Source organism: Stenella coeruleoalba (genome assembly GCF_951394435.1).
Source record: "Stenella coeruleoalba genome assembly, chromosome: 8".
In the NCBI taxonomy this organism is placed as follows: Eukaryota; Metazoa; Chordata; class Mammalia; order Artiodactyla; family Delphinidae; genus Stenella; species Stenella coeruleoalba.
This window is the reverse complement of record NC_137154.1, coordinates 55978238-56004781: the sequence shown is the minus strand read 5'-3', so window position 1 is coordinate 56004781 and position 26544 is coordinate 55978238. Positions and strand designations below refer to the sequence as shown.

Here is a 26544-nt window from a genome sequence, read left to right as displayed (position 1 = left end):
GTGCTACTAGGACGGGGGTGCTGGAGGAGGGATGCGGGGAGGGCAGGAGGCCCAGCTGTCTTTTCCAGTGAGCCCAAGGACCAGACTGAAGCCTCCTATCTAAGGATGCTGGTGACCACCGTGCAGCACCAGTAACGTGAGGGGGACGGGGGGAAAGCAGCGTTCAGTGGGCACCAACTGTGCCAGGCCCTGCACTGTACACCTTCACCTACGATTCCTGATGTGTTTTAACTGGAGTGAAATAAAGCAAGAGAAGCAAACAGATGGACACACGTGGGAATTGTGGCAAAGCAGCTGAAGCCCAGGAGAGAAGGGGACAGAGGCCAGGTGGGGTGCGTGGGGCGTGGACTCATGCCAGGCCTCCCGCGCTGTCTCTGCAGCCTCCTGCCCCGTGCTCTGCAGTGGGAACGGCCAGTACATGAAGGGCAGGTGCCTGTGCCACAGCGGCTGGAAGGGCGCCGAGTGCGACGTGCCCACCAACCAGTGCATCGACGTGGCCTGCAGTAACCACGGCACCTGCATCATGGGCACCTGCATCTGCAACCCCGGCTACAAGGGCGAGAACTGCGAGGAAGGTAAGACCCGCGGGCAAGCAGCTCGGCACCTCGCTGTGAGACAGAGGCCAGCAGGCAGGGCCACGAGGGCATCCAGGGAGCAGAGGGAGCCTCCTGAGCGGCCCTGTGACCCCCCACCCCCAAGCCAGGACGCCTTCGGCAGCAGTCACTAACCTAAAGGGAGAAGACAGACGAACGAGGGTGCTGCTCAGCGAGGGGAAGAGCAGCGTGTGTATTGAGCACTTCCTGCATGCAAGCCTCTGTGCGAAAAGCCTGGTGTCATTTAGCTTCAAACCCCAGCAGGGAAGGGGAATCATCTCCCTTTTATAGTTGAGGAAACTGAGACTCAGGCAGTCAAATGACTTGCCCAAGGTCCCATGGCTGGTAGACGGCAGAGCCAGGTTGGAGCCCAGGCTTTCTGGCTCCGTAGCCTGAGCTCGCTCTCCTCCCCTTTAAGTTCCTCTGCTCTCCATTTCTGAAGTGTGAGTCTGTTGTAGACCTCCATACACTGCCTTCCACAGTCTCACTCCTGTGTGTGTGTGTGTGTGTGTGTGTGTGTGTGTGTGTGTGTGTGTGTGTGTTCATGTTTGTGGCTCTTAGTTGCTCATAAATGTGTCTCCCTCCTTCATAAAGTAAACACATGCCTGTGCAGATCGAGGCTAGGAAGTGAACTGCTGACTTAAGGGTGACATCAGTTCTTCCCGAGAAAACCTAACCAGGTGAGATAAGTAAATACTTCTATCTCACAAAGAACCTGAGGCCCAGGGAAGGGCAGCGACACGCCCATAGTCATAGCACTAACTGATGGCAGGGCTGGAATTCAGTCCAGGTCTTCTCACCTCAGACATGGTACTCTTTCCTCCTGCCCACATGGGATTTCCCGATGAAAGGAGGGGTCTTCTCACAAGCAATAGAGAGTAGCCATCGGGAGTGCACACTCTGGAATTAGATGTAGGTTTGAGTCCTCGTTCTGCCACTTACTGGCCTCAGTTCCCTCATGCGTCAAATGGGAGTTCCTTCCTCAGAGGGTCGTTGTGAGGACTAGATTAAATGACCCACGTGAAGCACGTAGCTCAGTGTCTGCCACAGAGGAAATGCTCCCAAAATGTTAGCTCTTACATCATTAGCATCATTCTGGGGACTATTGAAGCACATTTCTTGTTTCACCCCACTCACTGTATCCAGGGTCTTTTGAAATGGATGGACTTTGAAACTGATGGACGATGTTAGTAGTCATTACCTCCCACTGTCCACCGTCTAGGGCCCTGGCACCTTCTCCAGCGGGTGGAAGAGGCTCGAAGGAGAGCTAGTCTTCTAACCCACTGGGGCTTTAATGAGTATCCCCTCCTCAAGGCATCATTTCCCCTAAAAAATGAGAGAATATAATAGGCCCATTTTAAGAGTGGGGAGTGGGAAGGGATTAGTGTCTGGAAAGCATCCATCACCTCTCAGAGAAAGGGCGTCTCTAAACCCCGAGTGTGGCTGGAGGTCCTGATTCAGACCTATTAGCTTTGACGCGGATTACTTTGGGCTGTCTGAGCTCAGCAAGGAGCCCGGCCCCTGAACAAAGGAACTTGGCTTTCTCATCCTGACAATGGTGACCTTCCTCTGCTTTCCCTTTTCATTTAGTCACTTGAGGTGAAGACTCTCTGAAGGAAAGAAAAACAAAGAGGAGATTCCTCCTGAAGCAGCGGGGCTGCCCCACTCCCCAGCCCCACCATGCCATGTGGGCCAAGGAGGGGACGCTGTCTGTCCTCCTGATCAGCCGGTGCCCCAGAGTGCAAGGTCATTTACAGAGAGAAAGAGAGAACCTGTTTAGCAATTTGATTTACATTATTATTTGAAAAGAAATGTTTTCACTCCTGCTTTCTTTACCGAGAAGGGCCATCTGGTAATGATTCCTCTTATTATTTCTGTTTCTCTGGTGAAGCATCCTTGCACAGTCCTTGCGTTTATAGTGGGGGTTTCTTGGGCCTTCATCCTGTCCCCTCTCCTCCCTTCCATTCCCTCTCAGTTCTGTTCTAACAGGTTTCACTGTGTTTATAAAACACCAGCTAACTAGCTTATGTTTTTCTCTCTCTCCCTCTTCCTTCTTCTGAAGTTTATTGCCCCGTTTTTTTTTTTAACATCTTTATTGGAGTATAATTGCTTTGCAATAGTGTGTTAGTTTCTGCTTTATAACAAAGTGAATCAGTTATACATATACATATGTTCCCATATCTCTTCCTTCTTGCGTCTCCCTCCCTCCCACCCTCCCTATCCCACCCCTCCAGGTGGTCACAAAGCACCGAGCTGATCTCCCTGTGCTATGTGGCTGCTTCCCACTAGCTACCTACTTTACCTTTGGTAGTGTATATATGTCCATGTCACTCTCTCACTTTGTCATAACTTACCCTTCCCCCTCCCCATATCCTCAAGTCCATTCTTTAGTCGGTCTGTGTCTTTATTCCCGTCTTACCGCTAGGTTTTTCATGACCTTTTTTTTTTCTTAGATTCCATATATATGTGTTAGCATACGGTATTTGTTTTTCTCTGTGACTTCACTCTGTATGACAGACTCTAGGTCTATCCACCTCACTACAAATAACTCAATTTCGTTTCTTTTTATGGCTGAGTAATATTCCATTGTATATATGTGCCACATCTTCTTGATCCATTCATCTGATGATGGACACTTAGGTTGCTTCCATGTTCTGGCTGTTGTAAATAGAGCTGCAATGAACATTTTGGTACATGACTCTTTTTGAATTATGGTTTTCTCATGGTATATGCCCAGTAGTGGGATTGCTGGGTTGTATGGTAGTCCTATTTGTAGTTTTTTAAGGAACCTCCATACTGTTCTCCATAGTGGCTGTATCAATTCACATTCCCACCAACAGTGCAAGAGAGTTCCCTTTTCTCCACACCCTCCCCAGCATTTATTGTTTCTAGGTTTTTTGATGATGGCCATTCTGACCGGTGTGAGATGATATCTCATCTTTGATAAAGGAGGCAAGAATATACAGTGGAGAAAAGACAACCTCTTCAGTAAGTGGTGCTGGGAAAACTGGACAGCTACATGTAAAAGTATGAAATTAGAACACTCCCTAACACCATACACAAAAATAAACTCAAAATGGATTAAAGACCTAAATGTAAGGCCAGACACTGTCAAACTCTTAGAGGAAAACATAGGCAGAACACTCTATGACATAAATCACAGCAAGATCCTTTTTGACCCACCTCCTAGAGAAATGGAAATAAAAACAAAAATAAACAAATGGGACCTAATGAAACTTAAAAGCTTTTGCACAGCAAAGGAAACCATAAACAAGACCAAAAGACAACCCTCAGAATGGGAGAAAATATTTGCAAATGAAGCAACTGACAAAGGATTAATCTCCAAAATTTATAAGCAGCTCATTGCAGCTTAATAACAAAAAAACAAACAACCCAATCCAAAAATGGGCAGAAGACCTAAATAGACACTTCTCCAAAGAAGATATACAGACTGCCAACAAACACATGAAAGAATGCTCAACATCACTAATCATTAGAGAAATGCAAATCAAAACTGCCCCCTGTTTTTTAAAGCCTGAGGCACGCCTCCGGCAGGACGCTTAGAGGGAGCTGGGGGAGGGGCAGAGGGGCCCACCTAAGCCTTTTGCAGTGAAAAGTGAGCCGCTGTGTTGTGGGTCCTGAAGCGAGTCCGATAGCTTGTGTGGTCACTGAAGCGTGGAACATTTGGGGAAAAGAGACGTGTTTGCAGCCTGGCCACGCAGGCCCCATCATTTCATTAATGGGCCAAGCGTCTGCCAGAAATTTTGGCTTGAATGGCAGGGTCTGCACAGGAAAAAAAAAAAAAATGTAACTGCTTGGCACCTCTTCTGAGAAGAAACTAAGTTAGACAGTCTTCTACCCAAAGTTGAGCCCACCTCCCTGCCAGCTTCCCCTGTATTCCTTCAGCTCCCCGACCCCCGGCCCACTGATCTTCCCACGTTATACACAGCTCCCTGCAAAACAAATATGGTTAGGGAAACTAACCCAGTGTGAGGGAAAGAGACCATTTTAATCGCACCCTAGGGTTCCAGTCTCCCCAGAGGCCCCAGAAGGGGAAGGCAGATGCACAGTCTGTGTGGGTCCTCTTGGGCAGAGGGTCACTGTGGCATAGGTAATGGCCCTAGGTTTGGGAACAGCAGGGACAGCATTCTGGCAGGAATCTCAGCCAGTTCAGTCAAGGTTTGCTAGACCGCCCCAAGGTGCAGTCGCCTTTAAAACTCCCTTTGCACCCCACTCTTGCTTTGTCCAGTTGACCTTCCGAAGTGATGGTTAATTGATGATGAATTGCCTGGAGGTAGCCTCTCATCAGTTCTTTCTGCTCTTTCTTCCCTGCCTGGACCAGCTTCTGAGAGCATCGAATTCACTTTGCTCGTTCCTGGGTCCCTATCAGACTTACTGTGTCTGAGGAACAAGTACTGTGATGCCGAGGGCCTCTTGCTAAACTTGCCACCCTCCAGCTTGCTCCGCTAACAGTGCCGGGTTTTTTTTGTTTTTTTTTTGTTTTTTTGTGGTACGCGGGCCTCCCACTGTTGTGGCCTCTCCCGTTGCGGAGCACAGGCTCTGGACGCACAGGCTCAGCGGCCATGGCTCACGGGCCCAGTCGCTCCGCGGCATGTGGGATCTTCCCAGACCGGGGCACGAACCCGTGTCCCCTGCATCGGCAGGCAGACTCTCAACCACTGCGCCACCAGGGAAGCCCCACAGTAGAGATTTATAGATTCAACCTCGAGGGCGGCTGAGAGATAGCTTCAACCCCAAGCTGGGGTCCAGGCACTCACTGAACGGGAAATACCTTTATAGGCCACGGGATAGGAACTGCTGAGTCGTTTCCTGTCAAATTGGAAAACTCTCTGGATCTAGGGAATTATCATAGTAGGCTAATGGGCCAGAATAATCCTTCTGAGGTTCTGAGATCTGAGGCAGGTCATGAAAATTTGTCACTATTATTATTTTTATCATGTTTAATTACCAGGAACTCCAACAGGTCATGTTTAAACCATTATTATTAAGTGGTGTCCAGAGACTGCAAGAAAAGAGATTCTTTGCCTTCATTTGGCTTTCTTAATTTTCCACTTTGCCCTGTTTCTTTCGCTGTGCTGTTTTCTTTTGATTTCTGTTTTTAACCGTTCTATGTACGATGTCTGTATACATGTGCGCATGTATTTTGGAACCAGTAAGGTTGTAGAAGAGATAGCAAGAGATCTATACCAGAGAAGAGTGCTTCAAATTTAAAGTCCTCCACTTACCACCGTGTGATCTTGGGCAAGTTATTTAACCTCTGTGTTTCAGTTTCCTCATCTGTAAAATGAGGATAGTAATGGTATCTACCTCAAGGGGTCGTTGTTAGGGTTAAATGAGATAATACATACAAAAGGTTTAATAGCAAGATATGGCATAGAAGAGGAACTAAATGAACACTAATATCATGGTTACTGTTGTTTTTGTTATTATGTTTTTATCAAATGGTTGCTCCTGACCTTTGGTCTTCCTATTTATCATTGAAGTAATTACGTTGAACTCCTTTAAAAACCCAAATAGTGAAAGGGCTTTCTTCATGAGGTGATCCTCAGAATGAACAGCCTGTTCCCAGAATGATGCTCTTTGTAAAGTCTCTGCCCGTTTGTGTCTGTGATTCTCATATACCCAGGCCGAGTTTCCCACTCTTTTGTGCAAAAGTCAAATATACTGGGCTATAAAATTTAATTGATAAATAAAGTAAAATCCCGTCTGAATTATAAATGAGCTCTGACCACAGTCTGCCCAAGTCACGCTACTGAATGTCCTGATAAAATGGACAGGTAACTTCTTTGCAACAATTTACAGCCTCTGCTGTCCTTTCAAATCATCCGTGTCGTTTGGTCCTCATAGCCACCTGAGAGGTAGGTAATTTGACCAGACCTGCTTTATAGATGGAAGCTCAGAGCAGGTACGGGATACCTCAAGTCAAGAGGTACAAATATGTATGCACGTTTTACAGGTGAGGGAGCCGAGACTTGAGAGGTTAAACAGTCAACCACCAGGTAGGGGCGGGAAACCAGGTCTACCGTTGCTAGAGTTATTCTCTTCACCTTACCAAGTGACCTCTCCACGGAAATCTGGGTCCTTCTCCCTGAGCACGTGAAGCTCCTCCACTACAAAGTATAGCAGTTTGCTTAAAGAAGCCTCACCCTTGCTAGTCCGATACTTACCTCTGTTATCTCTCCTCTGTGTTGCAGTGGACTGCATGGACCCCACGTGTTCGGGCCGGGGGGTCTGCGTGAGAGGCGAGTGCCACTGCTCTGTGGGCTGGGGAGGCACCAACTGTGAGACGCCCAGGGCCACGTGCTTGGACCAGTGTTCGGGCCACGGAACCTTCCTCCCAGACACCGGGCTTTGCAGCTGTGACCCAAACTGGACTGGACACGACTGTTCTGTCGGTAAATGTGGGGGGAATAAGGGCACAGCTTAGATGGAGGGAGGAGGTTTCCACTGTGATGTGTACACCGTTCATTCCTGTTCAGGGCCCTGACCCTGACCTTGGTCATGTAGCAGTGGGTTACCCATGTCTCTGAATGCTTTTCTTCTTCCCCTGAACTCCAGCCTTCAACACCTCTACTCTTAGAGGGGCAGAGGATTCACAAATCCTATATTCACAGTTTCTTTCATAGTGGTGGCCTTGAGAGTCAAAACATCACCCCTTAACCATATTAATGATGATAGATGTGACTCATTGAATTCTCGTCTCTCACATTACAATGGCCATCCTAGAGGCGAGGCCATGGGGGACATTGTGCTTCCTTGAGCTCTGCAGGGATGGGCCTTTGGTTTCACCCATTCCCCAGAATGAAGTCCAAACTCAGTATGGTACTTAGGGTGCTTTGTAATGTGGCCCTCACCCACCTTTCTGGCCAGATCCTCTACGAGATGGTAAGTTCCATGAGGGTAGCAAACCTGTTTTATTCCACATTCCCAGGACTCAGCATAGGCCTCCCCACAGCAGCTGCCGGATAAACTTTGACGAATGAATGAATGAATGAATGAATGACAAACACATGATTGAATGTGTTCTTAATTTTGGTATTTGGTTCACCACAGAATTTACATGTGTAAAGTCCACAGAATGATTACATGGGCACCCTCTGTTTATAGGCGCTTTATGGTTTAGAGACCCTCTCGTGGTGAGGATTAGATGGGAACAGGTGAATCACCCAGCACAGTACTGGTAGGTAGTAAGCGTGGTTGCTTCTAGTATCTCATCTGGACAGTATCCACTGTTTAAATCCACACAAAAACCCTGTGAGAAAGGCATCATCATCCCCATTTTGCCAATTTATATAGTATTTTACTCAGTGAATACTTACTGAACAAGGCAGAGGTGATAAAGAGGTAGGAAGTCTGTACCCTGGCAAGCTTGCATTCTGGAGAGGGGGGCAGGAGACAGAGCAACCAAACGCATGAAGAGAAATCAACTAATAAAGACGCTTAGGCCCAGAAAATTTCTGAGTAATCCTGCCCAGGGACACATGGCTAAGAAGTGGTAGCATCTCCGTCAACATTTTTTTTCGCTCTGAGTCACTTTCCCCACCACACCACGTTGCTGAAACAAAGTGAAGCTCAAGTCAGCTCATCATCTTGTGTATTAACAGTTCTGGTAGTGATCAGGAAAGAGGGCTGAGACCTTTGGTAAAAATGAGATCCAGTGCAGCATTTGTGCCTTTAGAATACTTTGAATTACCTTTACCAATTGAATGGAGAATTGATGTTCAATACGCAGCCTAAATTGGACTTTATCCTTGTTTGCAAAGCTCGTGTAAAGACATGATCACGAACACAGATGTCTTAGAAATAATTCCTTTTTTTTTTAACATCTGTATTGGCGTATAATTGCTTTACAGTGGTGTGTTAGTTTCTGCTGTATCACAAAGTGAATCAGCTATACATATACATATAACCCCTTATCTCCTCCCTCTTACATCTCCCTCCCACCCTCCCTATCCCACCCCTCTAGGTGGTTACAAAGCACCGAGCTGATCTCCCTGTGCTATGCGGCTGCTTCCCACTAGCTATCTGTTTTACATTTGGTAGTGTATATATGTCCATGCCACTCTCTCACTTCGTCCCAGCTTACCCTTCCCCCTCCCCGTGTCCTCAAGTCCATTCTCTACGTCTGCATCTTTAGGAATAAGTCTTTTTATACAGCTCTGTTTATAGCAATATAAGGAATGCTCCTCCGAAAGCTACACTGGGTTGTATTGTTCATTATGTGGCCACAAAGCTAGTTTCTGATAGAACTATAACTGTCCGTGCATTGTTAATCCCTGATGAGACTCCACAGCCTCTGACGGAGGCAGGTGTAACTTTGAGTGCGGTCGCTAGGCATTCTTGAGTTGGCCCTGTAAGAGGAGACAGCAGGCCCATTGCAAGGGCCTTAAATAGAATTGCGAGTGCCCGTTTTCCTCAACTCTGTGCCTCTCGCTTCCCAGAGCTGCTGTCAAACAGAGGGCCTCACAAGCTAATGCAGAGAGCTCCGTGTGATAAGGAGAGTCTCTGAGTCTGACAGTCTTCGGTGCAAATGCTGGCCCTGCTGCTTACTAGTTATAACTTTGGGCAAGTTGCTTCACTTCTGTAACTTGTAAGACGGAGATAACAAGCGTACCTACCTCCTGGGATTAGTATTTGGAAAATGATTATTTGGAGGATTATTTAAGATAAAGTAAAAAAAGCACATAGCATGCTACCCAGCGCGTGATAGGGGCTCCGTTAATGTTAGCTATGTTATGAGCGTGATTACAGCACGCACTGGTGAGAGCCCTTGATAGTACCGGAGGCATTTGAGAGAGGCAAGATGAAAGGTGCCCTTTCAGAAACGAGGATTATAGTTTTTAAATCTCTAACCTATAACTGACTAAATCAGTGTCATGATTGCCACAAGGCCAGGAATTTAATAGATGACTTCAAAATTCCTGTCTCCCCTTGCAATAGTGATAACAATTTGTGTTTGTTGAGTGCTTCAAAGCATACAAAGATCTCTCTCTCTCTCTCTCCTTTTCACACACACACACACACATGCACACACCAGGCGGCAGGGTGACAGGTATGGTACCTCCCCACCCTCACCCTGAGACTCGGTGACCTACCTGAGGCACCCGGAGCCTGCCGCAGCTGGGAGTCCGAGCCCAGCCTGGGGCCACCCCGCTGCCCAGCACCCCGCGCTGCCTCCCCACGGCCATAGCTTCTCCCTGGCTCTCACTTCCCGCCGGAAGCCAGTTTGAAGGCTCGTGAAAGCGCGTTGACGGTGGTTCTCCCTCCCTGCTGTCCTGGCTGTACCTGCCTAGGCTCCATCCTGGCTCTGCACGTGCTAACTGTGTGACCTTAGCAAGGGACTTGACTTTTCTTGACTGTGGTTTCTTTGTCTGAAAAATGGAAATAATAACAGTGCCCACCTCAGAGGGTCATGTGGTGATTAAGTTGTATAGTGCACGTGTGCCCGAGAACAGGGCCTGTAGCGGGGAGCACTCCCCGTCTTCCCCCTCCCTCCCTTCTGAGGGAACTTTCACTGAGTGGAAGCTGTTTGAAAACTATGGAGTTGGGGCCCTAAAGCTAAGCGGGAGATGCCTCATTGAGCAGATGCCACTCTAGCCAGGGAGCTGTCTTTGTACTCTGGGCTGCGGCTACGGGGTGGTGAACAGGCACTGAACTTCTCACTAGTTGAATGGCTTCAGCAAGTTGCTTCCCCTCCTTTCCTTTTAGGTAAATTACCTGTGGGATTGTTGTAAGGATTTAGTGAGAAAATATGGAGGAAGTGGTTAGCATGGCGGCTGGCACAAGTCAGACACCCAGCAAGGGTAGCTCGGGTCACGCCTTTTACGTTATTTGCTCCTGGCACGGCAGGGCTGGCACAGGCACTGCCCAGAGCCTTCTCACCAGGAGCTGCAGGCGGGAAGACACATCCTGTAGGACTGACTCTAGGTGGTGGGCTTGGCAGAAATGGGCCCCTGCCGTCTGGCCCTCCTAGGAAGCAGGACCATCTCTTGCCTGAGATGAATGTCGTGCTGTTTGGCATGGAGAGCAGGATTTAATGAAAGCAGCTTAAATCAACATGCCCTGCACTCAACAGCCAGCCTGTAATGAAACGTGAGCTGACGAGTTTCCCAGCACTCTGGTTAGGTTTGTGGAAACAGTGAAGTCAGACTTTACACAAGTGTTTACTCAGGCCCCTGGGTTCTCAGCAGCTTGGCTTGCTGTCTCGTCTCAGAAATTCCTCCTTAAATCCTGCCTCATTGATGTGGTCAATGACGAACCATATAAGATAACCGTTTAAGTAGATTCCTGTGGCCTGGAAGAGCACAGGTTATATGTCCCACTGCCACCCCGAGTACACCTCTGTCCTCAGCTCTGGGCCCAGTGGAACCTCACTGCGTCAGTCTTTGGGGACGCTGGTGGTGATGGTGGTTGTGATGGTGGTGATAGTGGTGGTGATGATGATGGTGGTGGTGATGGTGGTGATGGTGATGGTGGTGGTGACGGTGATGATAGTGGCGATGATGATGATGGTAGTAGTGGTAGGGGTGGTGATGATGGTGGTGATGGTGATGATGATGGTAGTGATGGTGGTGATGACGATGATGGTGGTGGTGATGGTGGTGATGGTGATGGTGGTGGTGACAGTGATGATAGTGGCGATGATGATGATGGTGGTAGCGGTGGGGGTGGTGATGGTGGTGATGGTGATGATGATGGTAGTGATGATGATGATGATGGTAGTGATGGGGATGGTGATGGGGGTGGTGATGATGGTGGTGGTTATTGCTACTGCAGTTGTTTTACAGATGGGAAGGCGTTAGAGAGAGGAAACGACTTGCCCGCAGTAACTAATCAGTGGCAGAATTTGAATTAAATCTAGGCCCTCTGTTTCCAAGTCCTCAGCTCTTACCTCAAGTCTTCTTTCCATCCAGAGAGGTTTCTTTGCCATTAATCTTGTCTTTTTTCCTGATAAGTCACAGGATGGAGCATTAATTAGAGAGTTGTCCATTTCTTAATGCTTACCATGTATCAGGTGCTGAACTAAGTGCTTTCAACCATTATCTTAGTTAAGGGTCATAAGAACCCTGTAAAGGAAGTATTACCACGTCTGTTTTCCACATAAGGAAACTGAAGGTCAGAACTAAGTTAAATTCCTTGCCAGCATCTCCCCATTGGAAAGTGGCACAGCACGGATGCAACCCAAGTCTGGCTTCAAGGCCTCTCCTAAGCTCTTCGGTGTACTGAGCCATGTATTATAAACGTGCCTCTCTCTTGTCAAACTGTGAACCCCATAAAGTCAGTGTCTGTCATTCTCCCTAGTGCACGGCCTGACAGCCATTAGGTTCTAGTGATTATTGAATGAATGACTTATCCAGGGAATTATCAAAGAAGAATGAGGGGTTACAGCCAAAGGCTCTGCCCAAGAAGATCCAAGCACACTACCCGCTGGAGAGTCTAATCCCTTCTCTCAGGATTCCACCCACCTCCCCCCCCGACCCCCAACCTTATCTGCTCCCCCCACGCCCCCATAACACTCTGCAAAGCTAAAACCGAGTTCCTGGGCCCCGTCCTTCACTTTCCAGACCTAGCCCATGTTCATTTCATGGGCAGTGCCAGCCAGCCAGAGCCCCTCCTGGATAAGAGCTGGCATCATTTCACCTCCTTCAAGCCACCTTCCCCAGGGAGCGGTCCTGCTGGGCTGGGTGCCTCATCAGTTTTGCATAAAGGGGGCACGCTCAGTAGCCCTGCGGAGCAGAAGGGCTGCCTCCCCACACCCACCCCCGCAAGTGCTTCAGTTGGCTTTTCATCCTCTTGGTTCAGAGCTGCCTTAGAAAAGGGGAGGAATTTAACCTCTTTGAGATGGTCCTTAAAATTGGAAAAGCCTACCTTTCTTTCAGAGCCTAATGACTTCTAAATCTTCTCAAATCTTCTAAAGAAGATTTCAGGCTCTGTGGCATTTTCCAGAATACCATATCAGATTCGATCCCTTAAACCCATCATTTGCCCCTTCACTGGCTCTCACGCGGGTCTTCCTTCCCCTCCACCCCAGCCCAGTCATCTCTGTCCTCAGCCTCATCAATTCATTCCTCGTTTCCACTTCTCTACGAGCTCTCTCCAATCTTGCCTTCCATAAATGACCTTTATGTGAGAGGGCCCTCTCATACATTTTATTCCTTTGGGTTGCTGGCTCACAGAAACGCAGTACCTGGCAGAGATTTTGATTGTAAAATGCTCATGCTGGTGGTTTATGATTCTTACCATTTCATTGCAGTTGGGTTTCATGGAATAACAGGTGGAGATCTTTTAGAGATTCAGTGGTATGGATTTTGGCGTCGCATGTGCAGTCAGAAAGAATTGCATGGGATTTGGAGTGGGACCAAGCTAGAATTTCAAGACTGAGCTTATTCAAAGAATATGGCTAATGATACCTGCCTTGCAGGGCTGTTTTTCACATTAGTTTTAATATGTATATATAAAATGCCTAGCATGGTGGCTGGCACTCAGTAAGCACTCAATAAATAAAATATTAATGTATATTTTTTAGAATGCATGACTGAGTCTAAATTAGCCAAACAGTTCTTCAACTCTCAGCAGTTGAAGTTTGAGGGCAGCTTATATGGTGAAGGTCTGGAGCCAGAACTGGATTGGAGTCTATGTGACCTGAACAACTTGCTTTCTCTATCGGAGGCTCGGTTTTCTTGTGGTTACTGAGACTCTCTACCCACCCCCCTTCCCCCCAGCCCCCGACTCTGGTCGTCGAGTCTAAGTGAAGCGTCACTAACGTGCTGACACGTTTATCCCCAGACACCAGCACAAGGGCCCTACGGCGCTAACACTGGCCTCTGCTCAGGGACTGAGCTTCCTGAGCTTTTTCCAGAGGGGAGCACAGCCTCCGCAGAGAGCACCCCAGAAGAGCTCCGGATGCGCACCCACTGCTGACAAGCACACACGCCCCCTCCATTCACTCGCAGCCCTTCCTGACCTCTCATGTGCCGGACCATTCTAGGCCCCGGGGATCAGCATGCCTCAGGCCACTCTCAGGAGGTGACACGGAGTCATGAGGTGTTAAGGCCTCCGACCATCGCATTTATGGTGGGTTTGGGGTGCACAAGGGCAGGAGCATGCCCTCGGCCAGGAGGGGGACAGAGAAGAACCTGGGAAGGTCTTCCCCGGGATGGAGACTTGTGAGCCAGATTGTGAGAGGGGACTGAGGTGGGGTTCCTGGGGGCAGAGGAGGGGAGGGCCGTCCAAGCAGAGGGAACAGCATGTGCAGAAGTACAGAGCGGTCCTCCTTCAGTCTGACTGGAGAGTAGGAGCTGAGGAAGTGAGGCCAGGGAGGCAGGCAGGGTCCCAGTCATGGAGTCCACTCAATGTCTTGCTGAAAATCTCAAATTAAAAAATCTTTTAAAAACGCGCATTGAAGATTTCCCTTTCAGACTCCACGTCAGGGCTCTTTCTTTAACTCTCTCAGTGCATCATGGCTCAGGTCCTACCTCAGCTTAGCGAGACCTTCTAAAATTCAAACTCAGATCCTTTGAGCTTCCAGTTTCTTCTCTATTACTCTCCTCCCCTACCAAAAAGAAAAGCAAATCACAAAGCATCATTAATAACAAGAATGACCAGATAGATATGGAACAGAAAAGCTCTGTTACCGAATGAAGTCACAATTGATAGCAAAATAAGCCCATTTAAAAAAAAAAAAAAAAAAAAACCTGAAAGTAACAACAGGGTTAAAAAAAATTAAAGCTCTAAACATAGCAGTTGCATTAGCCCTAAATTTTGAAAATGGTAATTCAATTTTATTTACGAGGCAAAATATAATTATGTTTAGATTTGAGGGAACAGAATTTAATTCTTACTAATGACAGAAAGACTGAGTGAGATGCTGTAATGCCAGAGAAATTGTCTTCTGTTCATGGATGGGAGAGAAAATTAGATTCAGCGTTGAGCATTCTCCCCTGTTACAAGTCTCATTTGTGTAGCGGGAATTGTTCACTCTCTGAGAAACATTTGCTTCTCGGCCCAGAAAGCACAGCACCGACATCCAATTAAACATCAAAAGGAAACGATCAGACTGGGCTATTTCTGTGTAGGTATGTTCTGGGAGGGGAAACTCTAGGTTAGAATTTCACCCAAGGAATCGTGTCCGTTGAGACTTGACATTTCCTGTGCCCTTTCCCAACAGCCAGTGACAGCCTAAAATCAAAGTTCAGAATAATAAATATCCAAGAGACTGACAATGAAGCAGAGAAAGAAGTGGGTGTGTTAGAAGGAGGCAGAGAAGAGCCCACCAGTTGCCTGGGAAGTACTGTGGTGGTTCAGACACAATGAGACGGTCACTTCCTAACATTTAATCAAAGCCTGGGAAATTGGGCCCAAACAGGCGTGCTCCTAAATACTGCCAGAGTCAAAGGTTGATAAACCAGAAGCTGGCAGCTTTGTAATTTAGTAGAATTCCCGCCGACAGCCCTGGAACATTTTCTATCACAACTGGAGCTCTTCAGTATGCAAATCTAAGCCCTTCTGAAATTGGGCTTCAGAATTAGGTTTCTGTTTGGATGCCCAAGCTGATATCTTGTGCAAAATCTCTGGCTGTCTTCCTGAATCAAACGGCTGGTATGGTAACTTTGTAATTTTAAAATAATAACTATCCTTTGAATGGAAATTTTATTTACATTTTACAGAACTCCTCCATGTATGTGCTTCATGATTTATTCAAACAACAAATATATAAGCCTCTGAAATTGCAGACGGTGTTATTCTCAGGAAACCAGGGTTCAGGGAACTTGAGTGCCTTTCCCAAAGGCACTCTGGGAAAGAAAGGATTCAAATCCAGCCTTCTCTGGGTTCAGAACCCATGCTTATCCCCTGCGTAATCCTGCCATGGGCTATTACCAAGGTTTACGCCGATACTGACCGTGGATCAGGTGTCAGGTTTACAAGGTACCACTCCACTTGGTGACACTGCCAGGAACCATGTAAATTGGATCATGACCACAGTGGACCTGGCAGTACTACAGGGGTTCAGGAGAAGAGCAGTTGCTTTCAGCCGGGGTGGTCAAGGTGGCTTCTTGGAGGAAGTGGGATTTAAGGTGGGTGATGGAGGTTGGATTTGAATTGTCAGAGATGGAAGAAGGAGGCAAGCACCTTGCAGCAGCCCATTGTGGAAGTCAAAGATTTGCAACAAGTACATAGATGAGACAGATCCTGGCATTTTCTAGGAAAGAACCACAGTTTGGAGTAGCTTAGCTTAGGATATCTGTGGCAGTAATGAGAGGGAGAAGAGGTGAAGGAAGTTAGCAGGCATCAGATCATGAATGGCCTTGGAAGAGTTTAGGTTTTATCTGTCAGTGGAAGGCACTGAAGAGTCTCAGGCAGAGCTGTGACGTGGTCAGGTTTGGTTTTAGAAAGCTTATTCTAATATTGGCATGCAGTTTGAGGTGCCTGGGAGACTTCTAGGAGGAGGTGTCCATGGTGGAGATGGAGAGGTGGACCTTCACAAAAGGGTGTCAGGGCTGGAGGTCTGAACATCAGCTATCTCTTCAGTATACCCAGTTGGGCCCTTTCAGTGGGGTAGTGGTTCAGCCCTGGCCACAAATACACGTCCCAGTTACCTTCTTTGGCTTCTCTGCTCACCAGTCCTTTCCCGGCTTGTAATCATTCTGCAAAGTCAGAGCGTACTTGGAGGCCTCCGCCATGCTAGCTTCGAACTCCTTTAATCAGGAAGCCAGATACCCTCCAATTAAGGTGAATAGAGGCGACCTACTTCTTCCTGTGATAGGTGCTTCCTAAAGCTTGAAATTCTAGTCCTGGGGGAATAGATTGGAGACTGCTCTGCACCAACGTACTGGAGTCCATTTTCCTGCTTGGTTTGAACGCTTTCTGAGCTCCTTGAGTGAGGTGAAAGGCCATGTGGTTTCCAAGGCTCATTAGCTTTCTGCCATCTAGATCTGGGGGACCGAAGCACGGCTTGGAGCCGCTCTGACTCTCAGGTGATAGGGATGGAAGTTGAGAAGCGCAGGAGAGTGACTTGGGTTTGGCCTCAATGTCAAAAGAAGATTAATTACCGTAAGGAAGTCAGATGCTCCTTTCCTATACCTTCCTCCCTTCTGACTTCTTCCTGTAACCTGCACTGAGACTAAAAAGTCATCTGCCCAATTTTGTGGGAGAGGGAGGGAGAGAGATTGGGTGCTATATTCGAGCCAAATTGTTCAAAATGCAGGGATATCTGGCCTGTGGAAGTGAGAGTTAAATTGTAATTGGCCTACTGTGTGCCAGGCATGGTGGCCAGCTTTGTGCTCATTTATACAACTAGGCAGACTTGAGTTCCTTGAGGATGGGAATAACTTAATACAATTTCTGAATCCCCAGCTTCTAAGGGTATCTGGCATATAGTAGGTCCTCAATATATTTTTAAATCAATTTTAAGATTCATTACCGCCATTTTATAAATGACCAAGATAAGGCTCAAATATGTGCAATGTTTGTTTCCCAGAGCCGGGAAGTAGCAAAGAAGGCTTTTATAACCAGCTTGCCCAAATCCAGGCCTCTGCCCTGTGCAAAATCATAGTACCTTGAGTAGTTACTGGAGTGCCCTGCCTCAGACCACTGGAATCTGGCGGTACACGGATGCAGTCCAAAGATACATTTTCTGTGTGAGACTCACTACAGAGTACAGAGACTAATCTGATGATGGCAGGGTTCTGGAGGCAACACAGGTAGACTAACAACCCTGATAAAGGTTTGCATAAAGTGCTTTGGGAAGGCAGGAGATGAAGCCCCTTCCAGTGTGGGCTCTGGAAGGAGGCTTCAGGGAGGAGGTGGCATTGGAGCCAGACTTCAACATGTGAAGACTGGGGGAAAGGAGCATGTAGACCATGAAAGCAGCCTATGCAGAGGCACAGAGGAGGGGGCCGAAGAGTGGTGAGGCCTCCCCGCCTTTAGCCGTTTATCTAGCTGGCCCCTTACATGACTATTTCCTAAGGCAGCCATCAAGTTCTTACTCAGGTACTAATATGCACATGACTGTGTGGCCAAGGACAAGGCGCTTCCTCTCTTTGGCCCGTGTTGTCCTGTCTACAGGATGGTTAGAGAATCTCTAAGATACCTTCTCATGCTCTGACCAAGAAAACTGCTCCTCTGCGTTTTCCTCCTCTTTTTGTCTCTTAACCCCTAAACACACCTGAAGGTGAGCCCCTGGCCACATCCAGGCCACTTCCTGCCCCGCATCAGCTCTCTCCTGACTCACTCTCCTTCTCCTTCATTTCCCCCTGTTCCCTCAGTCCTTTACTTCCAGCTGTCTCCCTTCCTCACTCTCGGCTCCCTGTTTCTGTGCCTTTCTTCCACATCCACCTTGCAAAACCCAGAATCACTCCAGCCACTCACCATCTCTGATCTTACAGCCAGGCTTCTGAGTGCTTTAAGTCAAATCATGTCACGCTCACGATCTTTAGCCCCTCCTGGGTCGTTCGAGCTGCAGTTCTTCTGGTACTTTGTGAGTTCTTACACTCAGTCCCCAGGGGGCTCTTTCAGATGTCCACATCTATCCATTAGCATCCTCCTCAGCAGAGATTCCTACCTCACTGAGAATGTGGAGGCCGTGGTTTAAGTGTTCTCTCATTATCCTGGTCTGTCCCTTACACGGGTCTTTGCCACTTACCTCTCCCCAGGGCATGAGGGGCCCAGGAAGCCTGTCCTTCTGATTATGCTCCTGATCCAGTCCTCTCCGGCTGTTGAGAGGAACCTCAGTTGTTCACGTCCTCCCCTTGCTCTCCACAGTATCTTCAAACCCTCCCTTCCCCTGGCCCTTTCTAGCACGTAAACGTAAAATAGTTGCCATGTAGTGAGTGTTTGCTCTGTAAAAGATGTACATGTCATTAGGCACATTACATGATGTTCTTCTAAGCCTCAAATGAACCTGAGGTGTTGGTGTCTCTATCCTTTTTTGCAGAAGAAAAAGCTGAGGCACAGAAAGATGAATTAACTAGCCCAAGTCAAACAGATGGATGGATGGATGGATGGATGGATGGATGGATGGATGGATGGATGGATGGATGGATGGATAGATGGATGGATGGATGGATAGAGGGGCAGTTAGATGGCCTGTTGACTTAATAGCTGATTGGATGATTAGATGATTGGCTTGATGGACAGATGGATGAGCTGATGGACAGGCAGATGGATGGATGGAGGTTGAAAAGACAGATAAACCGACAAACAAAAGGAAAAGTACTTAACATGATAAACATTGAGTCAGGGTGAAATCAGACTCTGATTTCAGAGATTCTCTAGTCTAGCTGGGGTGAGGATCTAATACATAATTAATAAGGAAATATGTCAGATTACAGCTGAGGCTTTGCCTAAACCTGATCCCACAGTTCACAGACCAAAAAGCTGTGTTAATCATAGTCACCTTTCATTCTAGCTAAGTACCTTTGAGTAAGTCATTTAGTCTCTCCAAGCAGTTTCCTCAGTGATGGGAAGGGAGTGAAAATAAAATTGCAGGGATGTTGTAAGGATTTAATGAGGTAATATTTGTGTGCCACCAGTAGTGGTTCTACAGTTTCTCCTTATTTTTGCCTCAAATGCTGTTTAGTGTAGCTTGGACCTAAAGTGTCCAAGGATTTCATGAGAAATTCCCCCAAGGAATTTTCAAGGACCAGGATTTCAGAGAAATCCCCCAAACTGGGCACTAACTCAGATGAGCTAGCGATGCAACAGAAAATCCTAGTGGAAATCATTTAAAATTATTTAACCCTTACTAAAATTTCTTAAGGTCACTTCTAAGAACCTCAGGTCCTAAGCAGAATAGAACAGTTTTCCCTATTATCCCTTTTAGTGCTAAATACAGACTTATTAAAGGGCTTCCCAGGAGGTCATATGGGGCCAAGGCTCTGCTTTCACATCCCTGAATTTCAAAGACAGCCTCACCTGTGTCTGTTCCTTACTCAGCAGGAAAACACACAGATCCTTGTGTGGGGTCCCCTCTATCCCCGACTTGTGTCAATTTTGAGCATCTTTCCAAGTCAAAGAAATTTTATAGGAAAATTATATATAAGTATTTCCCTTTAGGGGAGAGGCACAGCTTCCCTTACCAGCTGTTGTAATGAACAGGATTGTAAAGTAAGTCCAGACAAATTAAAACGTAGCTGTGATAGGTCCCAGGCTTCCTCCAGGTTCATACGGGGATTAACATTTAATGAGAGGAGACTGCAGCAGCTTCTTTCCTCGTGTATATACTTTGGAGCACAATTAACCAATAGCCAAACCATATCTTTTTCCCACCCTTTTCGTCATGTGTCCACCTGCTTCCACATCATAGAAAGGGAACAGGTATGACGCGGGCATTGGTGCGAAGGAAGATGTGTGTGAGGGTGTAAGAACTGAGACACTTTAAGGTTACAAGCTATCCGTCGGAGATTGGAGAAGATAAGTTTCTAAGAAGGTTAAGCACAAAGAAGGCTGAGCCTCTGTGTGAATATATTTAACCAAATAAATTTTGTACAATATGGCGCTGGGATAGAGTTGAGCCAACTGACATAACACCTCTTCCATGAGATTTTTAAAAAATTCATCTGTTCTTTCAACAAATATTTGTTGAAAGCTCATTCTCTGCCAGACCTGGTGCCTGCTGCTGGGAACCAAGATGAGTAAAAGCAAGAGCCTGCCATCAGGTGGGCTTCCAGTCTAGAGAGAAGACAGACGTGGATACCAGTGAGGCAGGGCAGAGGTGGGGTGGGGAAGGGGAGGTGCCGGGGGGTGCGGCTTTCCCCGGGAGAAGAGCCAGGGTGTTCTTGGGCCTGACCTGGTTGCTCTCCAAGGCCCTGTATAGTTCAGCCAGGAACTTTGCAGACTTGGAATGACACTTCAGGACAGTTGGGGATTTTCACCCGCTTTTAAGAGGAAGCCGAAGCTACGCACACAGGTGGCTTCTACCTGGGTTTTAATGGTTTTAATGGTTTTAATGGTTATAATGGTCTTGGCTGATGGTGCCATGCTAGGTAACCAGAGAAAGAGTTTCATACCCAAATTTTGAGGCTCTGCTGCTAGAAAACATCTTGCTCTTCAGGGAGACGATTCCCTTCTCGGTGACTCGGGGCTGCACTGATACAGGATACCGTAGGTCTCCATCAATCAGTTAATGTACAGAACACAACATACATAACACAGATTACATAGAGCCATTCACATTTACCCTTTCCTTCGGTTACCACCACTCACTCACCCTGTAGGGGACCATTATTATTCTCCCTATTTGGGGGGTGAAGAAGTATGGTCCAGAGAGATTAAGTAGTTCTCCCAAGGGCTCCGCAAGGACTCAAGGAGACTGGAGAGTCGGAATCTGAATCCATGTCTACTGTATGGATTGTGTAGTCTACGGTACGTCAGAGGGTTCCTCCCAGGCCCCTACCGTCCAGCATGGAGTCAGACAGTGGTTCCTCCCAGGCCCCTACCGTCCAGCATGGAGTCAGACAGTGCCGATGTTGATCACATGACCGTTGCCTAGCCTTTATCAAATGCTTGCTTGTATCACGTGTGTTGCATAAGTCAGAATTCACGTCTGATCTGACTTCAGTCTGATAACACTTGCCACTACACCCCATTTCCTTTCTTATAAGAATATGTGTGTGCACAGTTTTTCATATCCTGACTATGTGCCAAGCTCCATACTAGAAGCTTCACTTCTATTCATCTTAGCGCATTTAATTCAATTAGGTTATGTCCGTCTGCCACGCTAGAATGTCACTCCTTGTGGTCAGGAAAGAGCCGTGTCTGTCATACTCACCATTGGATCCCCCAGTGCCCGCTCACCATTGGATTTGCACCCAGTGAGCGCTCAAGAAATTAAGCAAATGAGAGTGATTCCTCCACCAACTCTCTGCAGTAGTCAGTGTCATCCCCAGTTTACAACTGAGCAAACTTGAGACTTAGGAGCTGTGACCCAAATTTCACAAAGTACCATTCACATTACGTAATGGGCACAGGAGCTGTCAAAGCACGTTCTTTAGCATCATCCTATTTGGTTTTCGCCAGCCACTCTGGGAAGTTTTATCTGCTTCAGTGTAAAAGCAGAATCAGAGAAGCAAAAATAAAGCAGTTCCTTTTATTTCAAGGACAAAAAAAAAAAAAAAATTGAGGTACATAAAAAAATAACAATGGGGCCTACAACGTGAGACCCAATGAAGCAGAATCTCGGATTCCTGCTCCCGTCATGAGGCAGTGGGTCTCCTGCACTTGGGCAGAGAGCCCATCTGCAGAAAAGAAGCTCAACACTGCCAGGTTGTGTTACCATCAGTTAGCACCGCATAAACATCAGGGTCACCCTGTTCAGGCCCCTTCCATTAAAATGTGTAAGAGCTCACAACCCAGCTTGTAAAGGACTGATGGGGGGGTGCTCAGCCACCAGGCAGCCTTAGCTTCGCGCCAAGGCAGCATGTCTAGTGTAAACTGGCGGGGAGATGGAGAGTTTGGAGGGACGGCCCCGCAGTCTCCAGAGGAGAAAAGTGAGCTCGGGTGTCTGGGAAACTCTGTGTGAAGAATCTCATTGCATCTCACACATAGGCAGGGTCTGACTTGAACGTAACAAGGGATAAACAACAGGGCCAGAAGCGAGGGGAGATCTGCTGGAAGAACCAGGAGGTTCCCTCAAAGGAGAGCCTGCCTCTGTCTATTCTGTGGCTCAGTTTCCTTATCTGTAAAATGAGCCTGCCTCTGTCTAGCCTGTGACTCAATTTCCATATCTGTAAAATGCTTATCTTGCAGCCTTGCCCTGAGGATTGTCACAATGAGGAGAAAGCACCAGATGAACACACGACCTTGTAGAATTCCCCTATGCTCTCTGGGTCTCAGTAGCCTCACCTCCAAGAAGGATAATAGCCAGGTGTTCGCACAGCGTTGTTGTGATAGTTAAATGAGGAGTTGTATGTGAAGGGTGCTTTGTAAACTGTAAAACCTGATATAAGTGTTAAGTTATTAAGCCAAAAATGGCTTTTCCATACATTACCTCATTTGATCTAACGCCAACCGTGTAAGATTGGTAAAGTGGGAATTACTAGCCTCATTTTACTGAAACGGAAATCGAGATTCAATGAATTGCATAACTTGCACCTTGAAGATTACCCAGCCAATAAGTGACAGAGCCAAGAATAGATACCAAATCTGTCTGATCCTAAGATTCACGGTTCTTTTTTCATTGCACGTAAGCAGAAAGGTGCCGAAGTGAGTAACAGCTGTAGATTACTCAGCTGATCTTAGCAATCAGTTTGGGCTTTGTCTGGGCTATGATCTCCTGTGGGGCAGAGCCTGTGTATTATTGACCTCTGTATTCCTAGCACCCAGCGCAGTTTCTGGCACATAGCAGGCAGGCATGGACTATTACTGGAAGAATAAAGGAATCAGTATGAGCTGTATATCAGGGCTGTGTACCCTCTGAAGGGGGTGCTGTCATCATCCCTATTTTACGGAGGAAGAAAATGAAGCTCAGAGCAGTTGAGGAGGCTGTCTAAGGTCCCACAACTGGCAGAACCAAGATTTGGAGTCACACCTGATTCCAAGTCTTACGCTCTTTCACACACACTGCCTCAAAGTTAGCTAGTAAAGGAATGAACTACCCAGTAGTGAGGACCTGAAGTGAGGCCATCAAATGCTGGGGAAGCCCTGCCTCATCTGCTCTCAAGCCCGTGACCTTCAAGTGCCCCGCGGCCCAAAACACCAAGACTGTGCACTCCAAGTGCCCCGAGGAAGGCTGCCCCACAGCCTGTCCCTCTCCAGGCTCACACCTCGGTGAACAGAAGGGTTAGTGGAAGTTTACTTTCACACGATAAACTGCCGCCTGGAAAATGTGCTGAGTAAACCCCCCAGAATGCTAAGCTGATCTTTCCTCCAGGCTCTCAGGTGAAAGTCCCAGCCAGCCCTGAGTTCAGGCCCTGCCTCCAGAGTCACCTGGGTCGATGCCCTTGCAGTGCTGTGCAGAAGGGATGGAAATTTCAGACTTAGGACGTAGGGAGACCCAGGGACCCGAGACTGTCATTCTTCATCTTGAGAAAAATCCAGGACATTGTCCATGTAAGCAAGAAGGGAAGGAAACTTGAAGAACATCTTGAGAAAACCCCCTTCCTGGAGGGCTGCTGGGTGTCCTGACACTTTGCTCCACAGCTCCACGCTCGCTTGGGAAGTTTTCACAAGGGCAACCCACCAGAGATAAGCAGACAGATAGACCTGGACTGACTCTCAGCCAGGCTGAGCAGGGTGTACCTGAATTGTTTTAAATTCTTAGGCACCTGTAGCCCCAGGCACACATGGATTTATTCATTATCCAGCAAACCTTAATTAAGGGTCTGTTCTGTGCCAAGATCTGTGCTGGGTACCAGGCCTAGAGGTGATCAGAATTCATCCAGCCTCAGGTTGTCCTGAGTCTGACAATGAGACACGCAGAAATGGAGAAGCAGTCTACCACGTCACATGGAAAGGCACGGAGCAAGAGAACAACCGCTGAGTGAATCGTGGGAGACTTCTCAGAGGAGGAGGGACACTCCAGCCGAGCCTTAGGGCTAGATCATGCTGTGTGACGTGGAGGATGTTTATATCATAGACTCCCACAGTCTTAGATGCCATCAGGTCCCCCCTGCAGTTGATGAGGAAACCAACACCCAGAGAGGGCAAGTGACTTTCCCAAGGTCACACAGCAGATCCATGGCTGAGCAGACACAGACCTCACAAACCTGGTCTTTGGACGCGTAGTCTAAAGCTCACTGTCCTGAGAAACCTTTCTTGAGTTAGTGATCTTGCCGTGCCCTTTTCTATTGTCCACTTCACTGAATGCTCAGCGTAGCCCTGATGGGTAGAAGAGGTGCTGTGAGGCAGCATCACCAGTGAAGTCAAGGAACCTGCCCAGGGTCACACAGCTTCTGCTTCTCAGCCTGGCATAGAACCCAGGTCCCCTGGCTCCAGGTCAGGGCTCTTTGCACACATTTTACAGCAGCCTTTCTCTCCCCTGGGGAGCTGAGAAACCCAGTGTGGTACTGCACGCATTAACTCCCTTTCCAGCTACTTTGCTTGGCAAGATGTCAGGCATAGGAGCACACCATAAATGGGAACTATTACTGTTTTCTGTTTTGCTTATTTTTTAATTCTTGAACATTTTAGCCGTTGCCTTGTAGATTAATAGGGAAGTTCTGAGCCTCTGAGATCTAATTTTATTTTCTTTTTCAAAAATAGTTGGAGTGTTAGTAGCTTCCAAGCCAGGAGTGTAGCTTGGAAGGGGTAATGTGCAAATGCAATTTGACATGGGTGCCAGTCAGCTTAATTTGAAAGAAATTAAAGGTGTTGGGATCTTCATTTGAAGAATGTTGGGCCACGAGGCACAGAATCGAGTCAGGGGCTCCATCACAGCGCTGGCAGAGAGCATCAAGGGCCCCGGTTGTTCAACTGGTTTCCTAAAAAGGAGTTGTGTTTCAAAGCTCTCACAACCTCTGCCTGAGTAACCGTGAAGTTGTCGCTGGCCCTGGGCCCAAGGGGCTTGTGGATCAGGTCGCGTGTGTCTTTTGCACCATCTCACAGACGGGCCTTCTTGAAGGGCTGGGCAACTCCAGTCTGGCTGTGAAGCACCTCCACCCCGAGTCCAGCTGTTTGCTTTGGGTGGGAAAAGCCACTTAGATGGTGCTCGGACTTGGGGTGATGAAGCAGTGAGCAGGGGAACTGAACATAAACCCAGCAGAGCACCAGAGAACCCCCCTGGGATGCGGGGGTCCAGCCTCCCCTTTCCTCCCATCTCAGTTCGAGTCAAAGCTGGAATGAAGTGCAAGCCCAGGACCCGTCATGCACCCCAGCCAGACCCACAGGTACTTCGCCTGGCTCATCCTCACTTTGTTTTCACACATAACTGGTTTTTAATTAAATTTGACTTCTCCTCGCATCTGTTCAGAAGGGCGGTCCCCTTTGGAAGCGGTAAGCACAGAAGCGGGGACAGGCTGGCCACAGAGAAAAGTGAACAGAGCAGAGCCCTACAGTCCATCCTATTTTGGCGAGGAAAGGGGCTCGGGACTGGCCTCTGGCTGGAGAACTGTTCTTGTCCGAGGGTCCTTGTTCTTGTCCCGAGCCTCCTGAGCCTCTGGAATCCCGACTGCTCACAGAGCGTGTGACCCTTGTTCCCAAGAACGACTGGCTCAATACTTGTCTTTTCTCTCTCCCCCTTCTCCCTCCCCCCACCCAGAGATCTGTGCGGCCGAGTGTGGTGGCCACGGCGTCTGCGTGGGGGGCACCTGCCGCTGCGAGGACGGCTGGATGGGGGCGGCCTGCGACCAGCGCGCCTGCCACCCGCGCTGCGCCGAGCATGGGACCTGCCGGGACGGCAAGTGCGAGTGCAGCCCGGGCTGGAACGGCGAGCACTGCACCATCGGTATGAGGGCCGGGCCTCCGCACCTTCTCCAGGGCTGCGCGGTGCCGTTGTCTGTCGGGCACTTCGGGGCCCCTGTCGCATGTGGGAACTGGGCCAAAAGTCCTTTCATCTGACGACATTATGGTTGGCTTTTCCTAGACATCAGTTGGACTCAAACTCACAATAGGACATTTTAACCTTTTCCCTCCCACCCTGCATCTCCCAGATCTCAGCTAGCTGGTCAGCGTGCCTTGGGTTTAGCCCTTCCCGGGCCAAAAGCAGTATAACTTTGTGTTAGGAGCTGGGGTTCAGGCATGAGGCAGATGACTCTACCTCAGCAGCTGTGAGCAAGTCCCAAGGCCTCTCGGAGCCTCAGTTTCCTCACCTGTGAAATGGGGATAATAATGCACGTACAGGCTGGCACATCGTACAGTACTCCATAAACACAGCCATTAAATCAAGTTTATGGTCTGGTTTGGAGGGCTTGGGCTTAGCGCTGAACACCCCCAGTAGCCTCCTAGGCTGGAGCTCCCGAAGAGGCCTGGGATCCTGGGGAAAGCTTCCCGCAGGCCC

At 48.1% G+C, this 26544-nt stretch overlaps 1 protein-coding gene across 1 annotated transcript in view; it reads left to right on the top strand.

Annotated features, from left to right (window-relative positions):
• Window positions 1–26544, top strand: part of TENM4 (teneurin transmembrane protein 4) — a 2953681-nt gene that overhangs the window by 2802301 nt on the left and 124836 nt on the right. The window contains exons 29-31 of the mRNA XM_079930721.1: window positions 381–575; window positions 6809–7009; window positions 25807–25992. Coding sequence (XP_079786847.1) covers window positions 381–575; window positions 6809–7009; window positions 25807–25992 — 582 coding nt within the window. The remainder of the gene's footprint in view (window positions 1–380; window positions 576–6808; window positions 7010–25806; window positions 25993–26544) is intronic.